Source organism: Takifugu rubripes, chromosome 4 (genome assembly GCF_901000725.2).
Source record: "Takifugu rubripes chromosome 4, fTakRub1.2, whole genome shotgun sequence".
Classification (NCBI taxonomy): Eukaryota; Metazoa; Chordata; class Actinopteri; order Tetraodontiformes; family Tetraodontidae; genus Takifugu; species Takifugu rubripes.
The window spans coordinates 10,325,511-10,353,228 of record NC_042288.1 but is presented as its reverse complement, the minus strand read 5'-3'; the positions used below and the strand labels follow the sequence as shown (position 1 = coordinate 10,353,228).

The window sequence follows — 27,718 nt, the reverse complement described above, 5'->3', positions numbered from 1 at the left end:
GGCGCTATAAACAATTTTTTTGCCATAAACTGTGCAGACGTTACAGGCATTACCGGTGAGGAAATGTGATGTTATGCAGGGGAAATACAACAGGTCCCCCCCCAACACACACACTCACACACACACACACACCTCATCATCTGATGCTTTGCCAAGCGTGGCAAGACAGTTTCAAGCGGAGTTAACATTGTCGAGCAAATAAGAGTTAAATGAAATGACTGGTAGCGTTTTTTCCCTCCCCCCCACCCTTTTGAAAGAAATAAATAAACAAAGTGAGAAGGATTTTCTGAATCCAAATGTTCCGGCTGCGCTGAAAGCTCACGGTTTTCTTCCCTTTCGATTAAATGCTCTTTCTCTGGCTGTTTGTGTTTTACAGTGGAGTGTGCTACATTGCTACTTTCTTCTCTACAGGGGCCCCTGGGCTCCCCAAGCAATAGGAGTAAATTAGAGTGCACCTGTTCCAGCTCCAAGATAAGCCATCTCCAGAGGATTTCCTCTGAGTAAAATGAAGTGAGTGAAGAATAAACAGAATATCACAGCATTACTCCGCCAAGGTGAAGTTGCTGCTGCTCTGGGGACACGGTTCGTTTTGCACAACACCCAGCAAAATATCCTCTATAAACCTCTGGATGTGAGACTGCTGGAATGGTCTCTGCTCACAGCGGAGAGAATAGGCGCTGCACTCCTGTGCTCCAGCCGAGGCGGCGAGGCTGCTTCTCGACTGTATCTGCTCACAACCTTGACTCCAAATGTTCTTATTTGTGGTCTGGGTTTTGTGGTTTGTTTCCAGCGTGTTTTGACTCTGTGTCAACACATCTGTGATGGCCAAACATCAAACCGCATTCTTTCCTCTTGGTTTTTTTTTTTTTTAAGTTTTTTTTTCCCTTATTCTCCGCTGCTGTACCGCTGCCAAATATTTGTGAAAGTATCTAATTAAGCCAAGTAAGAAAAGTGTCAGTACAGCTTTCCCCTCTTCCCATCAGCATAGCCACATGAGTAACTCCTTGTGTGTTTCGTAAAAGAAATAAAAGATGTAACCCCAGTGTGATGCCCAAAGACCACTGACCGGAGATGTCTAGAATGCAAAATTCACTCAGCTGGTCTGCACATAAAAGGCAGGGATAATTAGAGGAAAAATGTAATTCATCATACGTTTGATTACCAGTTTGATTTGGTCTCCTATCTGCAGCAGGGTATTCAAATAACCCCCCCACTATTAGCACCCCACTCTCCCTCACACCAGTGTTTTACCCTCTCTTTGTTCCCCTACAACACATTATCATTATTGTAGCTAATTGCATGGTTTGCCTTGAAGTTGTGCTGGAGACTCGTGATCTGGGGTTGAATCGTGCACGGGGATCCAGTCCTCGCCGCAGCTTGCTTTGCACTGCTAATTGCCGTTATGGCGGGACGACGGCGCGCTCCTCGCTGTGGCCAGCCGGACGAGTCGCGGGGCGGGTTGGTGGGGGGATGCTATCACACAAGGGTGGTGAGACGTGGGAGGGAAAGCCAAGGGTGGCATAACTGAAGTGGGATGGGGAGACCAGATTGGGGAGGGAAAGGAGAGCAGTTAGGGGTAAGCGGGGGGGATGGAACAGACGTTAGATGTGGGTCAGCGGGAGTGGAGTACCCTGAAGATTACAGTCGGTTAATGCCACCAGCCTCTGACAGGACAGGATCTGAGGGTTGACTCCCAGCAGAGGTGGACCCTGACATTTAGAGACCCCCTCTATTACGGAGGCTAATAAAGCCTGGGCAGAAAGTTTTGAACTTGCTAGGCCTCCAGACGTCGTCCATCCACAGCTCTAAAGCCCGAAGCTTCTTCGTTCCCGGGCAAAGACTTTAAATTCCACGCAACGCAGCTTTGAAATACACCTGTGAAGTACCGAGTTTCCCTTCAGAACCGGTTTCTGGAGCCCGTGTTTTACGATCTTTGTTTATTAAAGAAGCAAAATCGGAGACTCGGGAGATGTGAGTTTTGCGCGAGCTCTGATCGTTTCTTTATTCAGATGGGAGCGTTAGTTTTACACCACAGTATCAACTTCCAACTTCAAAATGAGTCACAGCTCCCAGCAGAGTTTTAGAAAAGGAAGTGGAATCATGGACATAACCGGTGACAAAGCCGCCATCACCTCACATAAGATCTCATTCCATCTGCGAGAACTTTGGATCTACCCCAGAAAAATAATAAATATGCTCCTCTCGTGGCTGACGTTCGTTTCTGTTCAAAAGGTGGTTTCAAGAACAAACAAAGGAAATGGCGTCATTAATGATAGATATTATGAACGAGGCTCTCTCGGTTTCCTACAAATTCACGGATGAGGAGTTGATCTCTTTTCTAACAAAGGATCTCTAAAATATGAAGTGAAAAGCTACCCGAGATGAAGCTGGTGTGGAAACGGGCGAGGAAGAGCCTATTTCCACAACACAAACAGATTTCCTGGCCTTTAGCAGCCTCTTACTGGGATACTTTGAGACATATCCATCAAAACACAGCTGTATTCATTCATATTTCATACCTCCTCCTTCTCCCAGTGCTTTAACACTGTTCTTTGATCAAAGCTGAGAAGTCGGATCACAACAGGAAGGTTCCCTGCCAGCCAAGGAGAAGATGGAAGGCCGATCCGCAGCTGTACTGTAAGCTACAGTATAGATGCCAGAGTACTTCAACTTCAGTCAAAATCGGGGGGGGAATAAAATAAATTAATGACTTGCAAATGCGAGACCGAGAACACTTCAGAAATGTAGGATTTTCCCGCACATGAAAGGGTTTTTCTTTAAATTTCAGCGCGGTAGTTTGAGTTTGGGTCCGGATCTGTTCTGCTGAACGACAGTACAAATCTCTTATTATAGTATGCACAAACGCCATGAGTCAGAAAAATTAACAAGAGCTACAAAAGACTTTTGAAAGTCCTGCGTTCAGAGGGTTTTGCAGTTTTGTGCAGCTGAAGCGTCGAAGGAGCCGCAGGAGAACACACGGCTCAAGAGTGACACCACGTGGCCACAGGTGGACCTGACGAGGCAGTGATTGAGCAGCGCCCAGAAAAAAAAAGAATCTTTTTCTTTTATTCATGGAGAGCTCCCATTTTTATTTAATTTCCAAAAGCTATCTGGGATCGTTTCTATATTTTTTCCCCACAATGTAATATGGTGTCCATTACTTTACCTTAAACACCTTCCCTTCCTCATCACTTTACTCAGCCAAGACGCATCACTTGCAGATACGCGGCGTGTTTGAAGACCTCCCTGACATTTAGACTCTCTCTGAAGATGACTTTGCCTTCTACTATAGCCTGCGGGAACATAATAAGACCCACACTAAACTTCAATTGATATGCGGTGCCGAGGTTCCTCATGGGGAAATTATCATTCTGTTCATAATAAGAGCCGCAACATGCACCTGGAAAATGACTTTATTATACACGGCGCTTCAATAAAAGTTTCCTGTGACCCATCGGAAACACACACACACACACACACAAACACACACACACACACGCTGCAGCATAATTGTGAAGAAATGAAAACTACATTATGCATATGATTGAATGCTTATGTGATGGCCGGGGTTGCTGCGGGGATGATTGGCAGGTGTGTCAGACCTGTGCAGCGCTGCAGCCTTGGATGGAGGCGCTCCGACACCCCCGTTCTTCCTGAAGTCATTCTCCAAATATGTTCTTGTTTTTTTTCTCTTCCCAAACAAACGCATGTTATATAAAAAAAAAAATTAAAAAGTATTTTCATAATAGAATTCCCCAAGCATGGACGCGCAACAATAGGCCATTCTCTGCGTCCTGCTTTCCCTCTCCCCATTCCGATGACCTCCGCGCCTCGAACAATGAGGCATCCAGCAGCATTAAGAGCTTTGGCCCCTCGCCACGGCCACATACGTGCAGCGAGGTTGTTTCATCTGGTTATATTTAAGGATGACATCCATAGCCTGTCGGCCTTTCGCTATTGTCTTCACCGTGGTTTTTACCCCCCTCTCTCATGCCGTTGTTTAGCCCCAGTTGCGAGTCTTTGATGAAAAGGTCGCCACTCAATTGGAAAACAGTCATTAAAATGCGGTGGGTACTATTCACCAGTGTGCACGGGGGGAAACCAGCTCAACTGAGCTGGTTAATCAAAAGTTAATTATATAATTTTCATGCAGATGAGGGAAACATTCAAACGAATCCCAACTCTACAATCATTACAAAAAATAAATAAATAAATAATTCCAAAATGCTATAAAATGTTCAGGGACCGGGAGGCTGTAAACAATATGAAGTTTAATTTGAGGTAAACAAAGTGAATATCCACCTGGGGGTCTGGGAAGGAGAAAGTGAGGTTAAATCAAATTTGGAAACATAGATACCAGCAGGTTTTTGTTATCCTGGTATACGTGCAATTAGGCGGGTCCTTGATGAGGACACTGGAGGGAGAAGTTTTCACCTCCAACAACCTGGGATTATTTAAAAGGAATTTATGGACGATGTTTTTTGTGTGTTTTATCTGGAATTATTCATTATTATCGCGGTGATTGAAACGATGATTGATGAGTGAAATGATTTGAATCAAACGCAGATTTTAGTGGGGGGGGGGGGGGGGGGGGGGGGGTTGTAAAAAAAAAAAAAAAAAAAACTCATTATCTTGGCTGTTACAAAGTTGCTGGGAAAAGTGCGAATTTCGCGAAGTGTCAAAGAGGAGCTGCCCTGGACTTCCCACAAAAAAGTTCTCATCAAAGTAAATGATTGTGTCATGCAAATTAGAGCCATGAATATTAAAGCGCGTCGCGGAGTATCACAAATGGGTGCGCATTGTTCTGCCAGCGCGGAGGAATGTGCTTTCATTCCCCTTCAATTCTGCGCGCTTTTAAAAACGCTCGCCGGCTTTTCCCACTTGTGCCGGTGGGTTCGGGTTCACTGGTGTGCATTACAACCGCGCACTAACAATGCGAGGCCTCCACGGTGTCAGCACAGTTCATGAATCCGAGCCCCTCATGCACCAGACGATTAGTGCGGTGCCCCGTCTGTGGGGCTTTGGCAGAAAATGAGTTCTCTTTAAAACGCGTGTGCCCCCCCGCTGATCCTCCTCCCTTCCTTATATGAAATTCCAATTTCAATAATGAACACCGATTTCCCCTGTATGAAGAAATGCGGGATTGGACAACGTTGGACATTTTTTACGCACCGATTTTGGAGCAATTGTGGCGGAAGGTTTGGACGCAGCAGGCGGATGGGGGCCTCCTCTCAGCCCCTGCACGTCACATCTGCATGGCTGCCGTGGCAGAAAATGGAATTACCAAAAGTGTGACAAATTTAATTAAGCCATTGATTTCTAATAAATTGGCTTAATCACCAGCTGTTGTCATGCTAGGATTGTTGTGTCACAGGTTTGTCATGCTTGTCGGTCGTGGCTGCGCCACAAAGACAAGTTCATCCCCAGAAAGGACTTCAGACGTCTAAACATCAAGGTTTCAGCTCCGAGGATGAGAATTATAAAGTGATCTGACCCAGAGGTTTAATGATCGGGGAAAAAAGGACAAACTTTATTACAATATATGTGTAATAAAACTGTTATAACACGTGATCTGTTTAGCATTCTTCACTCCCTCAGTTATTCTGGATCCTTCTCTTTGGGTCGAAGCGATTGAGCTCTTCGCTGATCTGCAGGGATGGAAATGAAAGCTCAGCCTGGGCATTTAATCATAGAAATGTTTAGACTTTTACTAGGTGAATGGGACAAGTGTCGCTGCTGCCGGCGCTCGGAGAGACAAAATTAAGCATTCACACATCCAACGGTGCAAAAGGGAAAAATAAAAACACTGGCTGAGCATTTTGTACACTGTCATTCCTGTTTTGGAACATGTAGTGCACACAGTGGTGCAGTGAGCATTAATATTGTACAATTGAAGTAGACGTTGCTGATAAATTATGCATAATAAGCACTTACTACATTGTATGGTCGAAGTCTCTCCTGGGTCTGGGCACTCTCCTCGTCGGGGAGAGACACCACTCCTCCCGTCCCCATCATCTTAGAACAATAAAACAGAGATTTTAGATGACGGACGTGAGCGTCGAGGAACTGTTACCAGCAATCGCTGCATTAACCCCGCGACTGAGGTCTGCCCACAGGAAAATGGGGACGCCCACCCTGATGGTTGCCTCCAACTCGCCCACGCTCCTCTTGCCACCGGGTAACCATCCGTAGGACCAGTGCTGCGACAGGGTGACCTGGAGCGCCAACGCCAACAGCAGCACCTGCACCATCACCCTGCTGTTTGCTTCCATCTCAGCTGCAAACAAACTTGAAGGAATCACCATTTGCTCGCCAACCAGTGGGACACAATTTATGGCCCCGACACTGTAAACAACAATTTAGAATGTAATTAATGAAGCAAACTTTGCTCCGGCCTGACTTACCTCTGTGCACGCCTCCTTAGCATGTGGTGCATTAGCCAGAGGGTGATTTTATAGATGCTGTCGAAGGCTGCAAACAGGATTATAATCCCCTCACTGCAGGTGTGACACATTTATGGACTAATGGGACACAAAATGCCGTTAATGGAGCTAGCTAAGTGCTCGCATATGCTGACACCACTAAGAGGGTTCACAGAGTATTACGTGTTTATCAAAGTGCCTCTGTGCTTGTGAGGCGGCAAACATGAAACTTAGGACTGACATTGGTCTGTCTTTATGGTTTATTAGCATCAGAGTTCAAATACAGATGCGAAAAAAGAGAGAAAAGGCAGAAACATCATCGAAAAGAGATGCTTGTACGTTTATGTCACACGAACTGCAAGGCCTCGGGGTCGCAGTCAACTCTATCACTGGTGTGCACGAGCGCGCAGGAATGTATGTACACTATCATTAATGATCAATCAGCCAATCACATCAGTTCGTCATGAAGTAAACACAGGTACAAGTACACAGTAGAAAGTTCCCCCCACCAGTTTGGCCGGCAAATGGAAGACTACCAAGCTCACCAGTGTAACCCGAACCCAACTCCAACTCCAACTCTAACCCAACTCTAACCCAACTTTAACCCAACTCTAACCCAACTCCAACTCCAACTCTAACCCAACTCTAACCCAACTTTAACCCAACTCTAACCCAACTCTAACCCAACTCCAACTCCAACCCAACTCTAACCCAACTCCAACTCCAACCCAACTCTAACCCAACTCCAACCCAACTCTAACCCAACTCCAACTTTAACCCAACTCTAACCCAACTCCAACCCAACTCTAACCCAATTCTAACCCAACTCCAACCCAACTCCAACCCAACTCTAACCCAACTCCAACCCAATTCTAACCCAATTCTAACCCAACTCTAACCCAACTCCAACCCAACTCTAACCGAACTTTAACCCAACTCCAACCCAACTCTAACCCAACTTCAACCCAACTCTAACCCAACCTTAACCCAACTTCAACCCAAACCTAAGCCTAAGTCGGCAGACGCCTTGGTCAACAATATATGCTTCTGGGTCTGCAGCAATGTTGAGGATTCCTTATCTAAAGGTTAAAATGAATCCATCTCACTCTCTTTCACTAAAGTTACTTGAGCACTAAAGCGCTAAAATGATGGTACCTTCTGATGCTGATGTCCTAATGTTGATAGAAAAACCAAACTGGACGGATGACTGAGCAACCACCATTCAACAAAACTATTTATACTGGTAAGACTGTTAAATTAAATACCGGCACCTGGCTTATTCATATTAAAATTGTGTCACCCGGTGACAAGAATTACCTGATTAGAAGTGTATTTTTCTAATCAGCGTGGCACTGATTTACACACATATGCATGCGAGCTGAAGAGGTGGCTGCTTAAAAATGAGAAATAAAGACCAAAACATGAGGTTTGCCTCTAAATCGTCTACAATAGCTCTCTCTATTTCAACATTTAAAAAAAAGAGAGAAAAGAATGAGGCTCTGATCTAAATAAATCAGATTTCCACAGGCAAAAGGAGGAAGTTGGTGGCAGCTGTTTGGGCTTTCACAGACATGTGTGAGGAAACGTGCAGCACCTAACAGAATAAATCCAGTTGCATTTCCTGCTTTTGTTTGAACAAAAAAGTACATGATTAAAATTCACCCATCAGACAGGATGAAACCTTAACAGACATCTCACTGATTCCCCTTATAGCATTAAAATCTGTCTTAATATATGAGATTAACTGACCCAAAGAACTGCACGCGGTCCAGGAACAGAGATAAATGAGTATATATTAACAAAATATTACTATGCATTTCAAGTAGGCAATACATATTGCAGTATTTACATTGTATGGCTGTAGCAGAAAGTCTTTTTAGAGCCCCATAATGTGGCTCCAAAACTGAATAAATGGGAAATAAATCAAGTTTTACAGTATATTTTACATGTGGGTACCTGAAGGTGTTTCTGAAGGAAGCGGAACACAGACGTTTGGAATTTTATTACGCTATATTACATCATTTCTGTGCAAAACACGGAATCCAAAAGAACATTCACAACAATATGCATCAGCAAGTTGCCCGGAAATGGTGGATGTTATTTGAAATTGGCATAGTCTGAGAAGATGTCGACAAAATCCTGAACCACCCTGTAGCAGAAGTCGTATTGCTCCTGGAGGAGGAAACAAGAGGAGAGTTGTCACCACCAAGTGGTTTTGGTTTTGTTTTATGTGCAGAAACAGTTCCAGGCAGCACAGATGCTAAAAAGCTGTCAGTTTCTGCGCAGCAGATCTGACGTTGTCTCTTTTTCCACCTACCACAGTCTGAACCATGTGCGGTCTCTGCGTGCGTAAACTCTTGACTGTCTGAAAGACATCCAGGAGGCCTTCAGCTTTCACCCTCTCCAGGATGTTACTGAGGGCGATGAAGGTGCCTGTCCGACCTGCGCCGGCACTGAAACACCAAAGGATGAGAATTCACACAAGGAAGACACCCGGCCCGCCTTCCAAAAGCTGAAGGAAGCACCGTGGCGGCGGCGGCGCAGATGATCTTCGCAACCGTGCAGCTAATCGAAGCATCGCACTCTTTTCCCATTTAAGTGGAAAAGTTTGCAAGAGAAAAGGTGACCTTTGTGTAATAGCAGTAATAATCACCCTCACTTAAAGAGAGGCTAATCCAAACGCTAACACTAATCAGTCTGGAAGCTCAGTGTTTGACTGAGTCAATGTTTACAATGATGGTGGGATGGAGGAGAGAAAGAAGGGGGGGTGGAGAGAGGAAGAAGAGGGGCGAGAGTGATGTGCGAATCGGAAGAGAAGTGCAGGGAGACGTTGGGGATTGCAGCGGGTTAGCCCCCGTTTCCCAAGGGCAGAGAAAAAGCTTTAAAAAGCCCTTCTTAGACAAGTGGTGATGAAGGAATAGAAGAGAGTGATGACACCATTTCCTGTCGTTAGCTCATCTTATCAGATTAATCACGGTGGGAGTCGGAGGATATTTCACTTTGAGAGGTTTTAATTGACTGTGAATCAGTGGATTGGATCGATCCCAGAGGGCCGCGCTGCCTTAGAATCACTTCACCTGAAGCGAGGTTCTGATCAAAGCGTTCGCAGCGAAGTCTTTATAAGGGATCACATGAGTGGTTCAGGCGCGGAACAGCGCCGCTACTGAGGCAAAACGGAGAATTTATTGAAACAGACGGAGGAAAAATGGATCCGTAAAACAGAGACTCCCTCAGATGTCAACCTCAACTGGAAAAGGAAAGCGGACTCATAAAAAAGCAGGAGTGGGCAACAAAAGAGTTACATTTCCAGAGGTCCTCACCTGCAGTGTACGATTATGGGGCGATTCCCAGATTGCTGCTGCTGCCTCTGCACAGCGGCAATAATGTCAATCATTCCTCTTCCTTCGCCCGGTATTCCAATCTCGGGCCACCCGTGGAAGTGGAAGTGTCGGACGTGCTGTGATTGCTTTTCCTGGTGAGGTGTAGAGATTGGTTTTGGGACGGGTTAAAATATTAGGGCAGATCTGAATTTCAAATCTGCAAAGGCAAACTCTGCCCCATTTCTTTCTTTCTTTTTTTTTTTTTTCTAAAAACAAAGGCTTTTGTTGAATTGAAGTCAGCACGTACTGGCCTGTAGGTGAGCACCAGGTCTTTCACACTGAAGGTCTCACACAGCGTGTCTGCGGTCAGCTCCACGCTGTAATCTCCAAAGGTAACACTGCCCTCTGGTGGCCAATACTGGAAACACTTTTCCTGAAGAAAGGTCAGAATGGAATTCAATTAACCATCATTTTAATGTCCTTTTTGGTTCCGTATTTCAGAAAGCATACACACACACACAAGCCCCAAAGATGAAACTAAGACATAGCAGAAAATCCGAAACTCCTCTTTCCAACCCCTTCTTGTACTGTACCTGCTCCCTCTCTTTGAGCTCGGTGAGCATAACGATTGAATGACACCTCCACTCCCACACCATCCTCCAGAAGTCCTCCACTGTGTGAGACAGGGGGCCCTGGGTCGCGATAAAATAGTCCTTCTGCCTGTAGCCCTGTAGGGCAGATCAAAAAAAAAAAAAAAGTGAAGCAAGCGCCATATTTTGCATTGTTTGCAAAGGAAACAATGAGCTTTATTTATACTTCTATGGGAAATCTATACAAGAGGTCGCGGGGGAGCGCTTACATCAATAAAGGAGGCATTGATGTAGTCGGTGAACTCCTGTCCTCTTTTCACTGAGAGTATTACCCGGTTGAAATCATCTGCGAAGGAGAAGTGGAAATGAAACTTTCCACAAGTGATTCCTATTCAAATGAAACTTTGAAGATGTTGATGGAAAATAGAGCAAAACTTAAGCTGTGTTTTCAAGGCCCGACACGCCAGAGCCGACCTCCGTTTTTCGCTGTAAGGAAAAGTTGTATCCCAGCTCCCCGATCGAAAGCGAATATAAAAGGCTTATCAGAATGTCATTGATCAGACTTACACGCGCTGATTATTCGCACATCTGTGTAGAGACCATCTATAAAATCACCCGCACTTTGATGTTACTCCTGTGTGATGTATTATGAAGCTGTTTGGAGTCGGGGAGAGGTCCTTACACGGAATGATCTGAAGCACACGGTTCTTCTTCATGTTGGCAGGAAGGTTCCCAGTCCTCATGTTCTCCTTCATGATGCGAACGTTGGTCAGCTTCTGACAGGAGGAGGACAAACACACCCAAAGTCAGGAAGTTTCTGCTCGGCAGGCGGCGCATAAAATGGCAGAAAAACATATTTATTCTCTTTTTTATGAGTGAAATAAAGCGGCTGCAGGAGGAGCGACGGCGGCAGATGGCGTCTCCTTATAAAGTTTTAGTTGTTATTTATGTGCGTGCCGCCAGGAGTAGCACCCTGGGCAAGTATTCCAGGAAAACATACAGATGCGGGGGCAGGGGGTGATGGAGACGATTCATTACTGATTGAAATGTTTAGGGGGAGCAGTGTCTTTCTTCCTACCCTGAACTCCTCCTCCAGGCCCAGCCTGTCGTGGGGAGCCCTGGTGTTGTGAAGCCTGTGCAGATGGCCCTCCAGAGAGCACACATCCAGCTCGGTGTCTCCGTACAGGAAGTACTCCAGCAGAGCCTGGTAGATGAAGGAGTACTGCATCTGAGGGGCACCAAAGAGGAGGGAGAACTTAGTTTTGTCAAACTTATCCCGACTGTTTTGGCATCACAGGCACGGTCCCCCCTTCCCCCCGCTCCCTTGGCTTGTTTGCGCCGCGACTGCAGCGAGCGGGTTCAGCTGTCAGTCCGCGGAGCCGCGGGGTCGGGAGGGGTCAGCGCTTACATCTGTCTGGATGAGCTGACAGCGCTGCTCTCGTATTCTGCTCACGGAGCCGAAGACATCCACCCTCTGTTCCGTGTGCATCATGTCGATCATGCTGTCAATGACGATAAACGTCCCGGTCCTCCCCACCCCGGCGCTGCGGAGAGGGAAAGAAGAAACAGACGGCGGCGGTTAACAAACACGCAGGCGACGCCAGAGCGTTTTGTCTCTCGTAAACGTGGAGTCGGCGCCCGGACGCTTCCGCTCGGAGCAGTTTCGGACAGTTTAGAGCGCGTGTAAAACTCCCGCGTGCTGCGTGGGAGTTTTACGAGGGTCTTTCCGGCAGATGACGCCGATGGGGGAACGCAAAGCTGCGATTCAGCAGCGGACCACTAGAGGTCCTCCTGCAGCGGCACCGCCCCCCCCCCCAGCACCTGCGGCAACAGATGCGGCAGGTTTAATTGTTGAGGGTTTAAACTGGTCACTAGTAACACACACCAGTCCTGCGCCTCACACTACCAGGTCGGAAACACGTTTAAACCAAGACTTCGCCAACATTTCCGAACTCTTTTCTCACAAACAGAGAATTTTCTATCAGACCTGTGAAGTGATCCTTCAACACGCTGTCTTCAGAACTTGCCAAGGCCTTTTAAACCCAACAAAGCTCATAAAAGAGGAACTTTAAGCACATTTGCTGATTATAAAAGCTTCCATTTTCTTTTTATGGGAACACTCGACCTGCTGCGCGACCGAAGCTGCAACTTTAAAAGATTCCGAGAATTCTCACCTGCAGTGGACAACAATGGGCCCAGCGTAGGGTGGGTTCACAGCCTTGACCTTCTTGAGGAATTTCAGCATGCCGATGGGGGAGAAGGGCACCCCGAAGTCTGGCCAGCCGGTGAAGTGGAGCTGGGTGACCAGGCGGGGGGCTCTGGGACCATCGCTGCCCTGCTGTGAAGCAAAGATTTTGAATTAACACCTGGACGTGGACACTTTTCAGCCAGAAATGTCCACTAAAACCAGCGATTAGACTCGACTCGCTGCTCGCATCAGAAGCTAACAAAGAACCTCTCCCAGAAGCTAACAAAGAACCTCTCTGGAGGATGCGGGTTCACCCTCTTGAAGATTCGCCATCGCCGCGCTCAGAGGGAAGCGTGTCGCTTTCAGATATGACCATTGTCTTTTCCTGTGATCGTTTTTTGTAATATCACACAGTACCAGCTTTTACTCACATATTGGATATAGAATTTCCGAACGGTGTAGTCCACCAACACGGTGAAGTCCTCCATGGCGACTCTGACACTCCCGTATATCCAGCAGCCCTTTTCCGGCCAGTACTGAAAACACTTCTCCTGTGGAGCCAAACACAACAGCGCATGGTGGAGCATCACAAATGCGTGTTTGACCAGCACGTTTCAGTCCGGTTGAAAGCTAATCAGGGGAGTTTTCACGTCTCACTCAGTCGCTGCGACGCTTCTAATCATTAACTAGATTGCCAGACTAATTATCATGAAGCCTCGAAGGATCTGATCAACAATTATTCCATCATTGATCCCCGACGTCTCTATTCTGCCCTATCAGACCCTCTGCGGTGCTTTCGATTGATCCTCCCTCGGAGGCTAAGCGTAGCGCCATGCTAAGTGATCTGCGGGGTGACACTTGGAGTTGAGGACGTGCTCAGATAAGCTGCGCAAACGACTTTTCCCGCCAGGGCAACAAATGAGAGTCTTGCTAACGGTGCACAGGAGGCCTGTGGCTGTGTCAGACGGACCTCTTTGCGTTCTTTCAGGTTTGTCAGCATCACTATGGTGGCTGTCTTCTGCTCCCAAATCATGCGCCAAAAGTCCGCCACTGTCTCAAGCTTTGGCCCTGGAAGGAGACAGACGCAGTCACACCACAAAGAACTCAAATCCAGTCTGCTGAAGCCTGAATTTTACCTTGAGCCGCAATAAATTTGTTCTTCTCTTTAAAACCCTGAGGGGGGGAGAAAACAATATCAATACGTTGCCAATTTTTCACCCCAACATGATCTGAGATGGACTTTTACATCTATGTAGGATGCGTTTATGTAGTCTGAATGTAGTCCGTCATGACTCAGCACCACTCTGGAATGGTCGTCTGTGGGAGAGAGGAGAGGCAGCGATGAAGGCCGGCGTGGAAGCGGGGCTGGTATTGACTGTCACAGACGTCGGAGCCTCACTCACATGGTAAAATGTTGGGGTATCTGTTTTTCTCTCTGTTGTGCTCTCGGCTCGCCTCCTCGAAGGACCCCAGGTGGTAGTAACATGGCAGCGACTGTAAAGAAAGAAGACAATCCTCCCGAGATCAGAATAAATCCACAGCGCCGAGACTGCAAACATAACATTTTATTGCTGCCCCTCGGTGTGTGTTCGGCGCTCGCGAGACGGATGCCTGCGCGCCGCAGCCCCTGCTTACATTGAATTCTTCTCTGAAGAGCTTGCCATCATCTGCAGAGCGTATCCGGTACTCCTCCTCCAGGGAGTCCAGAGGGATCGGGAAGTACCTCTTGGACGGTGAGGGAGATCTGGGGAGGAGGACCACTGTCTGCTCTCCTGCGTTCAGAGGAATATATGACAGGCAGGCTGCTGACATTTCCCTACAGGGAACATTACAACCTCTCATTGCACCTGCAAAAACAAGCTCGATGGCCGTTAAGATTTCTTACTTTTGGGAACGCTTGACAGATATGATTTCTTCAGTCGTAAACATGCTGCGGCATGAAACTGTCTCAACCCAGACCCCCCCCCCCCTTCCTTTGGTTCAAATGACTCCCTGCATACTCCGAAAGCTAAGAACCATGTGAAACTTTTCCAACTGCTTGAGTTTCAGATTTTAAAAATGTTCCACGGCTATAAAGAACATTAGTCTCCATTTAAAACAGGAAAAAAGGGACATAAAAGGCTGAAGTTTTTTACGCACTGGCAGTTGTATGGACTGCAGCACAACGGTACCTTGTTCTTCCATGAAGCCATTCGGAATCTTCTTATCCACTGACGTCACTAGAGCCTTCCTGTGGTTTTTGAATCTGCATGAAATGGAGAAATATTGCAAATGTTTAATAGGATCACATGAGGTAACGTGTAAAGCCCAACATCAGGCACCTCAGAGAGGCAAATCTGCTCCGCCTCTTCTCTGCAGGAGGCTGAGCGAGCGCTTGCCTGACCTGACCGAGCTGTTTTTTATGTACCGCCTTACTGGACTTGCAGCTGTTTACCCATAAGCCAGTGATCTCCGTATGTTTCTTCAGTTACCCCCACCCTGATGCGCTGACCTGACACGTTCATGCCTGTTCGTGCATGAAGGAAGAAGCTTACATCTCCCGAATGCAGATGTCGGCGTTCTCACCTCAGGCAGTAGATGGTCAGCAAGACGACGATGATGAGAAGCAGCGATATGACCAGCGTTGAGGGCAGCACATGGTCACCTCTGTGGGTGGGGTTCTCTGGTGGGGACACGTGGGGACAGAACAGATTCAGACCCACGTACTGCACAATTAACAGAAATTTGTATTAAATGTCTGTCTCATGTGAAAGGTAGGTTTATGCTTCTTAAATATAAGTTAATGTCTTGAAGTTGAATGCTATAACAATGATCTTAGGGATAATTTGGCTTTTCACTTATTCCTTTAATTCTGGTACATATAAGCTCGCAGGAACAATTCTGTTATCTAATGTCTGTTCAGTTAAAAAAAGACAGATGGGTCATTTTGTTACCTGCTGTTTGGTTCTCATGGGCAGAATTATTCACGGCAACAGAGAAGCCAACCAGGAACAACACCATTGTCACTGTGGGTGGAAACAGGGAAAAAGAAGTCAGCGTTTCAGTCTGCAGCTTGTAATCCGTGTAATTCTCATGAATCCCCACTAGATGGCGCCACACCAACAGGAAATCCGTCCGCAGCCAGGAGAAGCTAAAGGAGGGGAGGAAGAAGAGCTCGGCTTCCAGGTGACTCCAGAGACATGTTGGGGCCTCCGCTGAACAGTTTGAGGTGCTTATGTTGATAGTCTGCTGCTGTCGGAACACATTAGCATCGGATGACTGTATCCACATTCTCGGTGGACCCCGTGGAGATGAGCATAGCGCAGTATTTCTCAAACGGGATCCCCGCTCTTTGATGTGCAGTCTGCTGAGTTGTAACGCGTGGTGACAGTAAGACAGCGTTCCTTAGTGAAGAGGGCATTTCAAAGAGGCATTTGGTAGAATTTTCCACTTCCCCCAAACACTCATGCACTTTATTTGCCCATCCTACAAAAAGCCAGTGGACTCTGGCTGATAATAAGCTAAATAGGCTGTGGGAGGTCAAGAGGGATTCCACTTAATGTCTCCTCACCTTCGAAGGTAGAAGGCAGAACTGCTGATGCACAAAGTTGTGTAAACTGCTGTTCACGACTGATATAAAGCAGTAACCCCACAGAGCTCAGCCCACTGAGCCAGGGCTTGTCTCATAACAAATAAACAAGGGCATATTAAGGGAAGTAAATATTGGGAAGTAGTTGTACATATTTTAACACGTGACATTTGGTCAGTCCAAATGTGGCCTGATTTATTCCCAGTCAGATCCAGGCGGTTACAGTGAATCATCCTATTACAGCCAAGCAGTCTCCTGGGAATTTGACCCTGGCATTTATGTTCATGCCATCTGACGTGAATCATTCCCAGCAAACAGCCTCGTGCATGGAGCCCAGCCCTCCTGCCACATGGCACACAGGCCTCTGAGCATCCACAGAGGCTCCATCGCAGGTCAGAATTTGGGGCGGGCGTGTAGTGGATCCTTTTCAGACCTCTGGGTTGTAAGGCTTGAGGATATTTTACTGTATCTGAGAAATTCTGAGGCTCTGTGTACATATTCCAGGACACACCAGCGAAATATCGCAAGACTTGTTTCAAATCTGTGGTTGATTGTGATTACGGCTGACTGTGGTTAAAGCTGAACCTCAATCAGCCATAATCACAACTGCAATTCATTGCATAAGCCAAACAAAACCTCCTCCTAATTATGTTCAACAGCCGAAATGTCATTAATGTAATTTTTCCTCACCGAACGCCACCTTCGACCTCATCGAGGTGTGTTGATAATCAGCACAACAGCACAGCCTGAAGTAACACCGGAGTCACAGGGTTGGAGGCCGGTAGACAACCTGGACAGGCTGCCAAGACCAGAAGACAGAGTAGTGAGGAATCCAGACCATCAGCGCTGAAGCAACTCTGATGAATTAAATACCTAAATATGAGGCTGAATATCAACCCTCACTTTATTCTAACCCTACGCTGAGCCAGCTCGAGGTTCTGTTCTCTCCTCTGTTAGCACTTTATTTATTTACTTCCCCCTCAGTTATCACGTAGGCTGTTGTCATGGAAGCACAGAGAGGCTCTTACATAAAAAGCCTGGCTTCTTCCCTGTTCTTCACCACCCTCTTGACTTCAGCCCTTTCTTCTGAAACAACCGTCTTTTTAGCCTAATGTTTGTGTTGTCACCGCTCACCGGGACTGTGATGACCCTAATTTCACACATCTAAATACTGAATCACCCATAGTTTTTAGTCCCATCACTCCTGTCCAATCTGATTCCAGGAAATGAGATGGACGCCTACATGTTGCACAGTCAGAGGGGATGCGTTGCATGTGCCACACTGGGCTGGAGAGGCCAGTTCTGTCCCCGACACCTGTCCTCGTCAAATCCCCAGGAGCCGGGACATAGGAGAGCAGAAGCAATCAAATATGGCAAACGCTGTTTCACTTTAAGGGACTCCTTTAAATGAAGAAAAGCAGGTACAGATGGAAAGTTATCCTGCATCCCAGTCAGAAGTTATCCTGCATCCCTTGCTGCATCTCCGTTGGCGGCGTGTCTTAATCTGCATCTGCATCTTGTCTTACAACTGACCTAGAATCACTTTGAGCCTCATGTGTGGATCTAAAGTAAATAAAAGCTTAGGTGTGTTTTGCTCGCGCCTCCCCAGTCACCTCCTCCAAAGAAATTAAATTATGCCGCATCACTTGAGCCGGAAGGGCAGGAGCAAGTCATCTAATCCGTGTACCGATCTGCATTCAGCACGCACCCCATCCACGTGGCTGCTTGAGCAGTGTGAGTGTTTTGTGGATGAATATGCATTATTCATCACTAATTCACTCCGCCTGTGCCTGTGAACAGAGGAGGAGAGCACAAGGACGTTATTGCCAGTCAGCTACAAAACCCCGAAAAAAATCAACCGTGCAAAGAAAAGGGAGCGATGCGCTATACATCTCTAACTCCCCAGACCCGCTCCGCCCTAAAACAAGTCTTTTCTGCTCTGCGCTTACGTCTCCCTCGCCTTGACTCTCAAAGGAGACCCTGAAAACAAGGCTCAAAGGAAATAGACATCAGAAATAGGAATCAGAGAAATACCTCTTCTCCTGCTGTCAGACCTTCTGTCGGTTCACTCGGCAACATCATTAATTCAGACCAAACAGCGCAGAGGAAGGTGCTGTGTTATCTGCTTCCAAGCAGACTGTAAAAGTTTAAGAATGGAGGGGGTTTCTTAGAAATTACAGTGTGGGTTTAACCTCGCAGGTATGGTGCAAACACTATAAGAACTCAGGTACCTATAGCTGAACGGCAGCAACTGTGGCAATATATTAGATATCTACAATCAATAAGAGTAACTGCTCAACCTTCACAGACAATGAGTTTAAACATACAAACGCACAAAACGATTCAATTCAAATCGCTGATGCGTCCTAAAGTTGTAAATGGCGTTTATTAAAACCACAGCGAATAGGAAGGAAAATGTAAAAAACGCGCAAACGGTATTGAAATGTGACTCCTGCACTACGCCTTGTAAAGTGCAATTCATTCAAATAAAATGTAGAAAAGTCACTGCTGTTAGTGAGAAGCTCATAAAAAGCAAATATCTGCCTCAGTTACGCAATAGTCGATACGGATGTATGTAGAGCTGGAAGTCGAGTTAGTGATTATTTAGGTATTAAAACACCCACTTGGATTTAATTACACTCATAAAAGGATTCTTCAAACATTCTTTACTATACTGTAGTAAGTTGCAGGTCTGCATCCAGTTCAACTCCTGATGGATGTGAGGCTGTTAAACCACCACAGACACAGTTTTACATATATATTTAAACATTATATACAAATGGGATCCGCAGAACTATTGAATTTTAAGTTACGTGTTTACGAGAACAACAGCAGGTGATGGCTATGGAATGTCATCAAAGGGAATATTATAAGACATTACTGTACAGTCTGGCTCTGAAACAACATCAAAAACATCTGTAAAGTAGCTCTGCGAGATCAACAAGGCCTCAAAGACAGAAGCAGCTCTTGTGCTTGGCAGAGAAGTGGTGGAATGCCCTCTGAAAAAAACCGGAAGCATTCTCTTTTTTAATTCCCAGGGAGCAGACGAACAAAGATCAAGCAAAAGAAGAGGGAATCAAAAGAGCCACCACTTCCAGCATGAAGCGGCAAGTAAAAGGATGGAACGAGAGCACGAACACCTCAGTGGCAGAAAGAGAGAGAGAGAGAGCGAGAGGGAGATAAGAGAGATAAGAGAGAAACGAATGTGAGCCGAGTGGAGCTGGAGTAGTTAAGTGTCCGGATTCTGGGTTCATAGATAACAGCTATAATAGGAAACGTCCTCGGTACACAGACGCTGTGACAAAAGATGAAGATGGGCGGTCCGATAAGTCTGAACAACATCTTTAAAACCAGTTTACTGTGTGAAGGAGGCATCAAGATTCAAAAAATAAGAAAAAAAAGCTGTCAAGCACAGACAACCTCATACTGCAACACTTTCTATTGGACAATCAACACAGTTTACTGGTTCTGTCTCACAGTTAAGGTCAAGAGGATCAATCTGGGGAGATGATTCCAAATCCAATTAGCCTCATCTTGAAAGGAGACACCGAGGATTGGATGACTTCCCATTATTGGATTCAATTTCAATAGATCCTCCCGAAACAGAATTGAGTAGTTTGTGGTCGGAGGGATTAATCAGAGACTTACACTTCCGAGCAGAGCCCCTGTGATCTGGTATCAGATGACCCCCCCTCGCCTCAGTCCATGGCGGCCGACTGCTGGACCTGTCGGGGCTTCCTACCCTCAGTCCCCGTCTGACATCCTCCGTGAGGCACCCACGGCAGGAGTGGATGAAGAGGTCACTGGGGTTGGCGCAAACTCCCGCAATCGATACGAGGCTGGGGGTGGGGGGTGGGAGTGGGGGGGGTTGAGAGGAGCCTGCAAAATTAAGGAGGAAACTGTAGGAATGCAGGAAGAACCAGAAATGCAGATGATCCACTGAAAATGGGGGACAAAACATTCATATTAAATGCATAAAAACCGCAGTAAAAGGTTGCATGTGGGAGTGGCGTGCATGCGTGCGTGCTAAGGAATGCGCCGCTCCCGAGGTCTCTCCTGCATTTAATGGCGATGAATTCATGAATACGTTTGTCGGGAGCCACTGTTGCAGAGCAAACACAACAAGCTACTTATTTCCACCCATGCAAATCTAATTATCTCCAAATCAGCCTTCCCAAAGAGTGTTTGCTTTACACATGAGGCATGTTCGCGCATTAACCCCCCTCCCCGTTTACAATGTTTGCAATCAGAGGTCTAATTACGCTTATTAGCGTCAGCCTAGAAATCTGTGACTGAAGCGTCAACTATGCTGCCATTAATGCCTTATTTCCACAAAGACCTCGCTGTCGTGTCATTTTGTGACTTTCCAGGAGCCAGAGAGAGATGGCGCGGGGCCCCGGCGGGCCCTCGGCCCTCCTCCGCTGATGCCCCCATATGCGAGACACAAAGCCGCATTGTGAACATTTGGCCGCAGTGACGCAGCCAAGCAGAACGCTGAGGACCAGAGGTGAAAACGGGCCCAGCTGGACGGGCCGGCTCAGTGTGAGGGAAATTAATGATCACGGTCCAGAAAACACACAATGGGGCTCAACTTTTCCAAACCTGAAGGAGTTGTTAAACTTGGCTCTTTTAACCGTGGTGCTGTCATTAAGGTCAAGGGAGCCCCCATAAATGTCGCTTTGCAAACAGGCTTCAGCCGTTGGAATATTGCATTTTATTAATACCGGGAATTGTCCAGCGGACTTGGGATGGAACAAGTGAGGAATACAGAAACTTCCCAGGCCAGACGCACTTCATTCAACCCTCTGGTCCGCAGTTAACATTTTACTAACAGGAACTTGAAACAGGATGCTGAAGAAAGCGGCCAGTTTTGGATGAAGACTCCGAATTTACAGAGGGATTTTGTCCTTAAACGTAGCAAAGGTGCAGTTTAAAATCACCACCGTCCTCTTTATCGCTCTCAACGTGGCCCTTCATGTTCACTCGCAGCTCTCTGGTCATCGTGATTGAAACGCCGCACCGATAGCCCCCTCCCCAACCCTTTATCGCCGTCACCTTCACAGCCAGGCAATTGTTACTTGAGTGCTGTTATTTGGTCAGCCTGCCGAACCGACTCAAATCGACTCCGCTTTTCTTTTCACTCCTCCAGTAAGGTGACACTGACAGCCAAAACTGATGTGAGCCTTTAAGGTGGCCTGTCACAGTAACGTATGGCTTCAATTTCTGATTCGAGCGGCACGGAAGCTCTCCAGAGCATTTGCTCTATATGTGGAAATGGGACGGGCTAAAAATATCAACTTAGAGGAAATGAATGTCACAACAGTACGTGGCTGACCTTTGACCTGAACATTAATCTTGTTAGTGAAGCCGTCAATCAGTGATGAATCACACAGCCGAAAAGCACAAATGCATTTTTCTCCGGACGGAAATGTGTTACCGTGGTTATTTATGCTTATTTTCACCTGTCAGAAGGCGTTCTGAAAGACTGGAATCATCCTCTCCACAGAGCGGCGTGCGCGGGCGCAGGGGTGCGGGCACTTCCTTTCTACCAAGAATCTGCCTCAGAGATGAAACATGCAGGGCCATTAAAGTTTTATGGTCGTCACCCACCACTCTGGCTCAATCATTAATTCATGGCGCTAAAAAGACAACACTGAGTGCTGATAATGCACCGACGAAGAAAGGTTATTTCTCCTGGTCGCATGAAGAATTTAGCATCGCTAATTAAGCACATTTGTGGGGAAGCAGCGCTCCGCTCGCGCGTGGCTCCGTCTAAAGAGGATGATCTCCATGAGAGGCCGCATCAGCAAATGGCTCAGTTGTCTCCCTCAGATCTATATAATATTTAAGCTGGATTTGACCTGCTTGCCCTTCCTGCTCACCCTGGAAATCTCCGTAGCTTTCCATGTTAACCTTTGGAAGGGCTCGAAACCCACCAGCAAATATTCCTTATTACAAATATGATGGAACACCGTCGCAGTGCATCATGGGTAACGCACCCAAACTGGGGTTGTATTGGGCGACACCGGCATTCATTATATACCATCCAGACAGGAACAGCTGGTAACAGCTGGAAATGACGGCATCAGTGTGGCTGCAGCTGGAACAGGTTAACAAACAGCCAGGGAGCAGCTGCTGGTGCAGGAGTCCACTCTGGTTGAATGCACCGGTCCAGACCCACGAGGGATGAATGCAGCCCACACTGATGCTGCATGTGAGGGACTGTTCGGTGTATTGAACAGGCGGCTTGGTCAGGGCGTATTCCCTGCTCCTTCACAGGATCTGCTGGAGTCTGACATGGCCACAGTAAAAACGGGCCATGAAGTTAGAATCCAGTTAGAATCCACAGATATCTGTGTCAGTGCTGGAGGAAGATATGAAACTGCCCTTAATTGAGCACTCAACGCTGAGGGGAACAGCTGGATTCATTCACAGTATGTTTACGCGTTTCTCCGAGAGGAACCTTCGGCCTCGGGGGTTGAGGAGTCCAGAAATGACACATCTGGGTTAGGGTTTGGTTGAAACGGGGACGAGAGGGAATCGCAGCAATCACGCCCGAGGTTCACGCAAGGGTGGGTTCCTTTAAAAGGCATGGTTAGATCAAGAGAGTTGCACGTACCAGCGTCCCAACGTTGTTTTTGAAGGATTGTGAAGGATTAAGATATTGCTTGGGATATTGCTAATGATACTGCCGTCATGAAATGTGTTCAGTCGTCCCCGAAGGAGGGTTTTTGTCTAGCCGATGATGCAATTGGTGCATCCGCACGTCAAAACTCCTAAAACCCTCTTTAAAAAGGACAACGTGATTCATTTCCCACCCCAGGATATTGAAAAGTGATCACGACCAAATTAATCTTGCGCACGTTTCTACCTCTAGGCCCATTTCCCCAGGGGGACACAGATGTGGAATCATTCTAAAACTGGTTTGTTTTATTAGGTCAGTTAATTAGAGGTGGAACTGGCGGTTGGGCTGCATTATTGTGAATGAGGTTATGAGAAACATTCATAATTCATGTGTGAACACATGGCGTTCCCATGGTCCTCCCACACTGATACCAGCTCAGCAGCTTCACCTCCTTGTCAAATATTTGCGCTAATTAAATCGGATCTGAACGAGAGCGATGACAGGAGTTTATTGGGTTAGCTCCATCATAAACGCCATCTGGAACCATGTGATGGGGCCAGTTTAAGATGTCGAAATCGGAGCGGTGGATATATATCCAGTGCCATCAAATATGGATGAAGCTTGCGTTTCCTCCATGCGATACCCACGGTGAGCCAGCTGCAGCCTCCAGCGGTTCGGCGTGCGGGCCTTTGCACAGCTGCACGCACGCGTCTCCACGTTGTGTCTAGACTGGTGATGCGTCTCTAAATCTCATCATGAAAATAACATCCCGGCCACGTTTCACTAAAGATGCGAGAGGGGAGATCACGCAGTTCGGGCTTTTCGTGGTGTGCGCATCTGCTCCACTAACCCATATTTACAGCAGCCCCCGCGTTGTTTGTGTTCAGGAATGACAGCGATACATCACGGGCGATCCCCGAGGCCTGCGTCCGTGTTCCCACCCTGGAGACAAGCTGCTGCTGCTTCTGAAGCCCCTTCTGATCGAACCGGAAGCGGGATTAAAACATCGTCTCCGGTAAATGCCCGTTAATAAATCGCACAAACACCCAAAGGAAAGCGGCTGATCGTCAACCGTGATGTGCTCCGTGTCTTACCGTGAGATGTCTCCGGTTGAGGGTCTACAGCGAGGGAGGATGTCGGCGTGTCCCCCACCTGCGCCAAGCCGACGTCGCCCGAATGTGTAATGTCCCTGGGAGAATAAACGCACGGAGGCGTTGGCGTGGACGATCCCCCGGCGATCAGGGCAGCAGCGCGGCGCAGCGCCGAGAGGATGCGCTTCCTGTGAGAGGCTGAGCTGAGCGCGGAGCCTGGAGACCCTCCCCCCTCCCTACATCCCTCCATCCCCCCCTCCATCCACCTCCCCCCAGTGCAGGAGTATCCGGTGGACTCAGCATCCCTCACATTCCTCCATCCCTCAGTCATCAGTGATGTCTGTAAAGCAGACGACAACTAATCCAATATTCATCACCCTGTTTTTTTTCCAAATAAAAAAAAAGTTTGATATAATTGAAGTTATGTAAAAATGTGCAAGACTGAAATTTTAATTACAGAAAATGTGGAAGTTTTTTTTTTCATGCGTCACATACAGTATATTCCTGTATAGCCAAGTATTATTGTTGTGAATGTTGTTTCAGTAAATGTCTGTAAACTACTTTCCACTCAAATAGTTTATATACATGTGAACGTGAGTCGAGCCATCTGCTGGTGGTGGTGGTGAACATCTCATGCTGTGCACGTTTTGCACAGAAAAAAAGTTTCCAATAAAAGAAGTTCATTAACTGGGATGGGAATAGATCTGTCTGGGGAGAACGCTTCCTCATATTGTTGCAACACTTTTATGTTTGAGACCTCCATTGTCACTTTATGAAGATCTCCGTGGCAGATATATATTTAGAATGAGCAGGAGCGTGTGGCTCTCAAGTGAAACACGGAATATTTCGTCCCAAGATTCCCGCTTTGAGTAAACAATTAGGAGCAATCAAAAATAACGATGTTAGTAAAGCCACAAACTCTGGCTTCTCTTTAAAGGCTGAATATATTTTGCTGGTTTTATGAGCTGCAATTCTTTTATTTCATTCATTGTAATTAAAAAAAAGCAGCCGCTTGTGATTTATTTGTTAGAAGCGGATCTAATTACACAAGCTCTTCTCACGTTTAAGTGTGGAATGAAGGTGTAGCTGAGCACCTTTCAGCTGGGGGCAGTGTTGCCCCATAAAAGAGAAGCTGCTGCCGCTTTCTCACGAGAGGCTGGGGAGCGTGAGGAGTGTGTCTTAGCTTGTATGTTACATAATTGTGCAGTCCTCTAATCTACCTCATCACATAATTGAATTATTGTACTTTCAGTCCATCCTGAAGCCTAAAGCGATCCCAAAGTCACGCTACAGTTAAGATAATTGTGTTGTGTGTGAGCGATGAGCATATTTGCCCACATGACTTTAATTGCTAGGGGATAAAAAGTCAAAAAGTAATGAAATAACTTCTTAGTTGCAACTAAATCCAAACAGCAGCATAAGTAGTGTATTAACTCTACACCCAACTGTGCAGCACTAATAGTTCTGTGTTATTCGGTCTTTATTTTTACACTGGAAGCTCTCTTTCTGTTTCAGGACTTAAAACACGCTCCCTCAAACCTACACGTGTCCATTATCACGTTTATTTATTACCATTTGTGTCCTCTTCACAGCTGCCATGTGAGTTCCTCTGTTTTGATGAAATGGTGACAGAAATATTCCTCCTGCCACCAGCTCATGTGGATGGCTGAAAAGCCTCAATGACACGTCACACACTAGTGTCCAGATAAATCCTTCCACTCTGCTGCTGCCAGCTACATGACAAAATGTTTTATCCCCCATTAACCTTCAGGGGTTCAGGGGGAGATTTCAGGTGGAATAAAGCCACAGCCGTGTCACTGAACTGGATGGAGACGGCAGCATGTGGTTCTCTTTGTCCTTCATTTCTCCTCCTTGGTTCAGGGTCGTTCCTCAGCTGAGCTCTGACAGCAGCTGCGGATAAGAAAATGATGAAGTGTGGGAGACTCGTCCACAGACACGTTCCCTGCTGCTCTGCAGACTCCAAAAATGCTGTCATAAGGTTTCTCTTCTATTGACAAAGTCCTAATAGCTTTTTGATTACTGGTGTGTGTGTATGTGTGTGTGTGTGTGTGTGTGTGTGTGTGTGTGTGTGTGTGTGTGTGTGTGTGTGTGTGTGTGTATGTGTGTGTGTGTGTGTGCCCACATGGCAGAGATTATTTCCCTGTGTTTGATCGAAGAACCCCTCCATCACTCCCTTCTTTAACTCTTCAGTTTCTTCCTCTCCACTTCCACTTTGTTTCCCAATTGAGCTTTTCTTTCCACTTTCCTTCTTTTTAAAGTTTCTTTCATTTCATTTGTTGCCCTGCTCTTGTTTTTTTCCCCCAACAAATCCTTCAGTTTTCTTTCAGTTTTAAAGTTACCACATAAATGAAATAATTGAGACATTTTAGTGCGTGTTTTACCACAGGAAATGGTAACAGTGACTCTTTTTTGTAAATAAGCTTAAGTGAAGTTGTTAGATGCAAAGCAGCTCATTAGTACCCATCTCATGTTCGTTCCTCATATTGTCGTTGCTGCTTTTGTGCCACATTAAGTGCCGCTGAAATGCAGAAATGTGGCAGAGAGCGAAGCGGGGAGGAAAACAGAGCCAAAGCGGTGGCAACGAAGAACAGAAAGACAATCAGTCAACTAAGTGAAATGGAGAGGAGAGCAGCATGTGATGGATCGTGTAGCAATGACACTACTGCAGGAGGGCTGGCCCTCCCCAGCAGCTCCAGACATCAGCCAGCATTCAAGGAACCAGAGGACAAGTAAGTGTGCGAAGATCTGAAAGAGAAGCTGACCACCAGAGACTGTCTGGATTCATCTTGACCCTGTCCTCCAGAAGCTTAGAACCGACTGCACTGAAGGGCAGCGCCTTCATATCTTTGGCGATACTGCTGCTCCCAGTGCGACAACCCCAGGAGATCTTAAAGATCACAGGAAACATCTCCCAGGTGAGGGTGGGCTGCAACCAGGAAACAACCGACATTGCCCCCCCATCTCTATCTGTTGGCCTTTCACAAAGCCTCACAGACATTTTGAATCCTGTTTACTTGGTCTTTTCCGGCCTTATTTTGTGTCCTTAACTAAGGTTCCAAAGGGATCATGTGACCAGAACAGGGAGTGACGGCTTCCTTCCAAAGGGTAGGATCACCTGTGTCCAAAAGTTGAAACACATTTAGCAGCTGCAGGGCTTAAACATACATTTGATCATGATCCGACACAGAGCAGCAAGATAATAGGATGAAGGGTTTTAAAGAAGCAGGAAACAGAACACAACAGATACACCAAACACTTTGTCATGAGGACAATCTGGCACAGAAGGGAAGGAGAGGTTGGTTTAAGTACACCGGGAGACGAGGGGAATGATGGTGAACAGGTGAGACACATGAGGGTATTTAGGGCTGTGGGAGGTAGGAAGGACACATAGCAGGTAGAGTCTTTCTTGATGAAAACAGTCAACATAAAAGGTAGATTTCTGGGACTGAGTAGTAAAAATTCTTCTTTCTTAAAGAAAGAACACATTTAATACTGAGGCCTGATGGAATATGTAATAACACATGTGTTTAATGAACAGGGGCATCAGGAAACCAACACTGAAATTTGATGGATTGATATTGATTGATTCCCTCCTCCTTTCTGTCAGCTCATCTTCCCTTTTCTGTCTTCTTTTCCTTTTGATTTTTCCATTTCCTGTTCCTTTTCCACCCTCGACAACTCCTTTGGTTTTCCTTTCACATTTTCTTTCCCATTTTCTTCACGTCCTCTTCCACCCACACCCCTGAACCTCTATTACATTGACATCAACTTTACAGCCTTTTCAAAGTATCCCATCATCATGCCTCCACATATTTTTAAAAAAAAACCTTTTACAATGTTCTCTCAAACTCCAAAGCTAAATCTGTAAATGCAGTTTTAGTCCAGGTCTGAAA

General features: G+C 46.5%; 2 protein-coding genes across 7 annotated transcripts; both read right to left on the bottom strand.

Moving 5' to 3' along the window:
- Positions 1-5,501: 5,501 nt before the first annotated feature.
- On the bottom strand, positions 5,502-6,473 carry gnrh3 (gonadotropin-releasing hormone 3). The gene is made up of 4 exons (XM_003963950.2): positions 6,405-6,473; positions 6,135-6,277; positions 5,935-6,015; positions 5,502-5,648 (listed from the first exon to the last, which is right to left on the bottom strand). The coding sequence occupies exons 2-4, from the start codon at positions 6,270-6,272 to the stop codon at positions 5,595-5,597; spliced, it is 273 nt and encodes a 90-aa protein (XP_003963999.1). The 5' UTR covers positions 6,273-6,277; positions 6,405-6,473; the 3' UTR covers positions 5,502-5,594.
- Positions 6,474-8,410: 1,937 nt separating this feature from the next.
- Positions 8,411-24,069, bottom strand: LOC101064305 (receptor-type tyrosine-protein phosphatase epsilon-like). Of its 6 annotated transcripts, none has more exons than XM_029835701.1 (23): positions 19,737-19,873; positions 18,123-18,225; positions 17,702-17,878; positions 16,779-16,887; positions 15,454-15,525; positions 15,086-15,182; positions 14,692-14,765; positions 14,156-14,292; positions 13,924-14,014; positions 13,767-13,837; positions 13,657-13,693; positions 13,491-13,588; positions 12,952-13,071; positions 12,507-12,670; positions 11,741-11,876; positions 11,411-11,560; positions 11,015-11,108; positions 10,602-10,678; positions 10,336-10,470; positions 10,050-10,175; positions 9,743-9,894; positions 8,740-8,875; positions 8,411-8,594 (listed from the first exon to the last, which is right to left on the bottom strand). In XM_029835701.1, the coding sequence occupies exons 4-23, from the start codon at positions 16,798-16,800 to the stop codon at positions 8,520-8,522; spliced, it is 2,064 nt and encodes a 687-aa protein (XP_029691561.1). In that variant the 5' UTR covers positions 16,801-16,887; positions 17,702-17,878; positions 18,123-18,225; positions 19,737-19,873; the 3' UTR covers positions 8,411-8,519. The 6 variants fall into 6 exon arrangements, with proteins under 6 accessions (XP_029691561.1, XP_029691563.1, XP_029691560.1 ...); XM_029835703.1 differs by having other exon boundaries at positions 17,797-17,878; XM_029835700.1 differs by lacking the exons at positions 16,779-16,887; positions 17,702-17,878; positions 18,123-18,225 and adding an exon at positions 23,808-24,069 and having other exon boundaries at positions 19,737-19,967.
- Between the last annotated feature and the right edge of the window lie 3,649 nt (positions 24,070-27,718).

Coding starts and splice junctions, on each gene's coding strand:
- gnrh3 (XM_003963950.2), bottom strand. CDS start 6,272: ATGGAAGCAAACAGCAGGGTGATGGTGCAGGTGCTGCTGTTGGCGTTG. Junction 6,016..6,134: donor AGTTGGAGGCAACCATCAGG/GTGGGCGTCCCC, acceptor TATTGTTCTAAG/ATGATGGGGACGGGAGGAGT. Junction 5,649..5,934: donor GACTTCGACCATACAATGTA/GTAAGTGCTTAT, acceptor CCATCCCTGCAG/ATCAGCGAAGAGCTCAATCG.
- LOC101064305 (XM_029835700.1), bottom strand. CDS start 24,066: ATGGAGGGGGGGATGGAGGGATGTAGGGAGGGGGGAGGGTCTCCAGGC. Junction 14,015..14,155: donor TCTTCAGAGAAGAATTCAAT/GTAAGCAGGGGC, acceptor CTTTCTTTACAG/TCGCTGCCATGTTACTACCA. Junction 10,471..10,601: donor TCAATGCCTCCTTTATTGAT/GTAAGCGCTCCC, acceptor TCTGCCCTACAG/GGCTACAGGCAGAAGGACTA.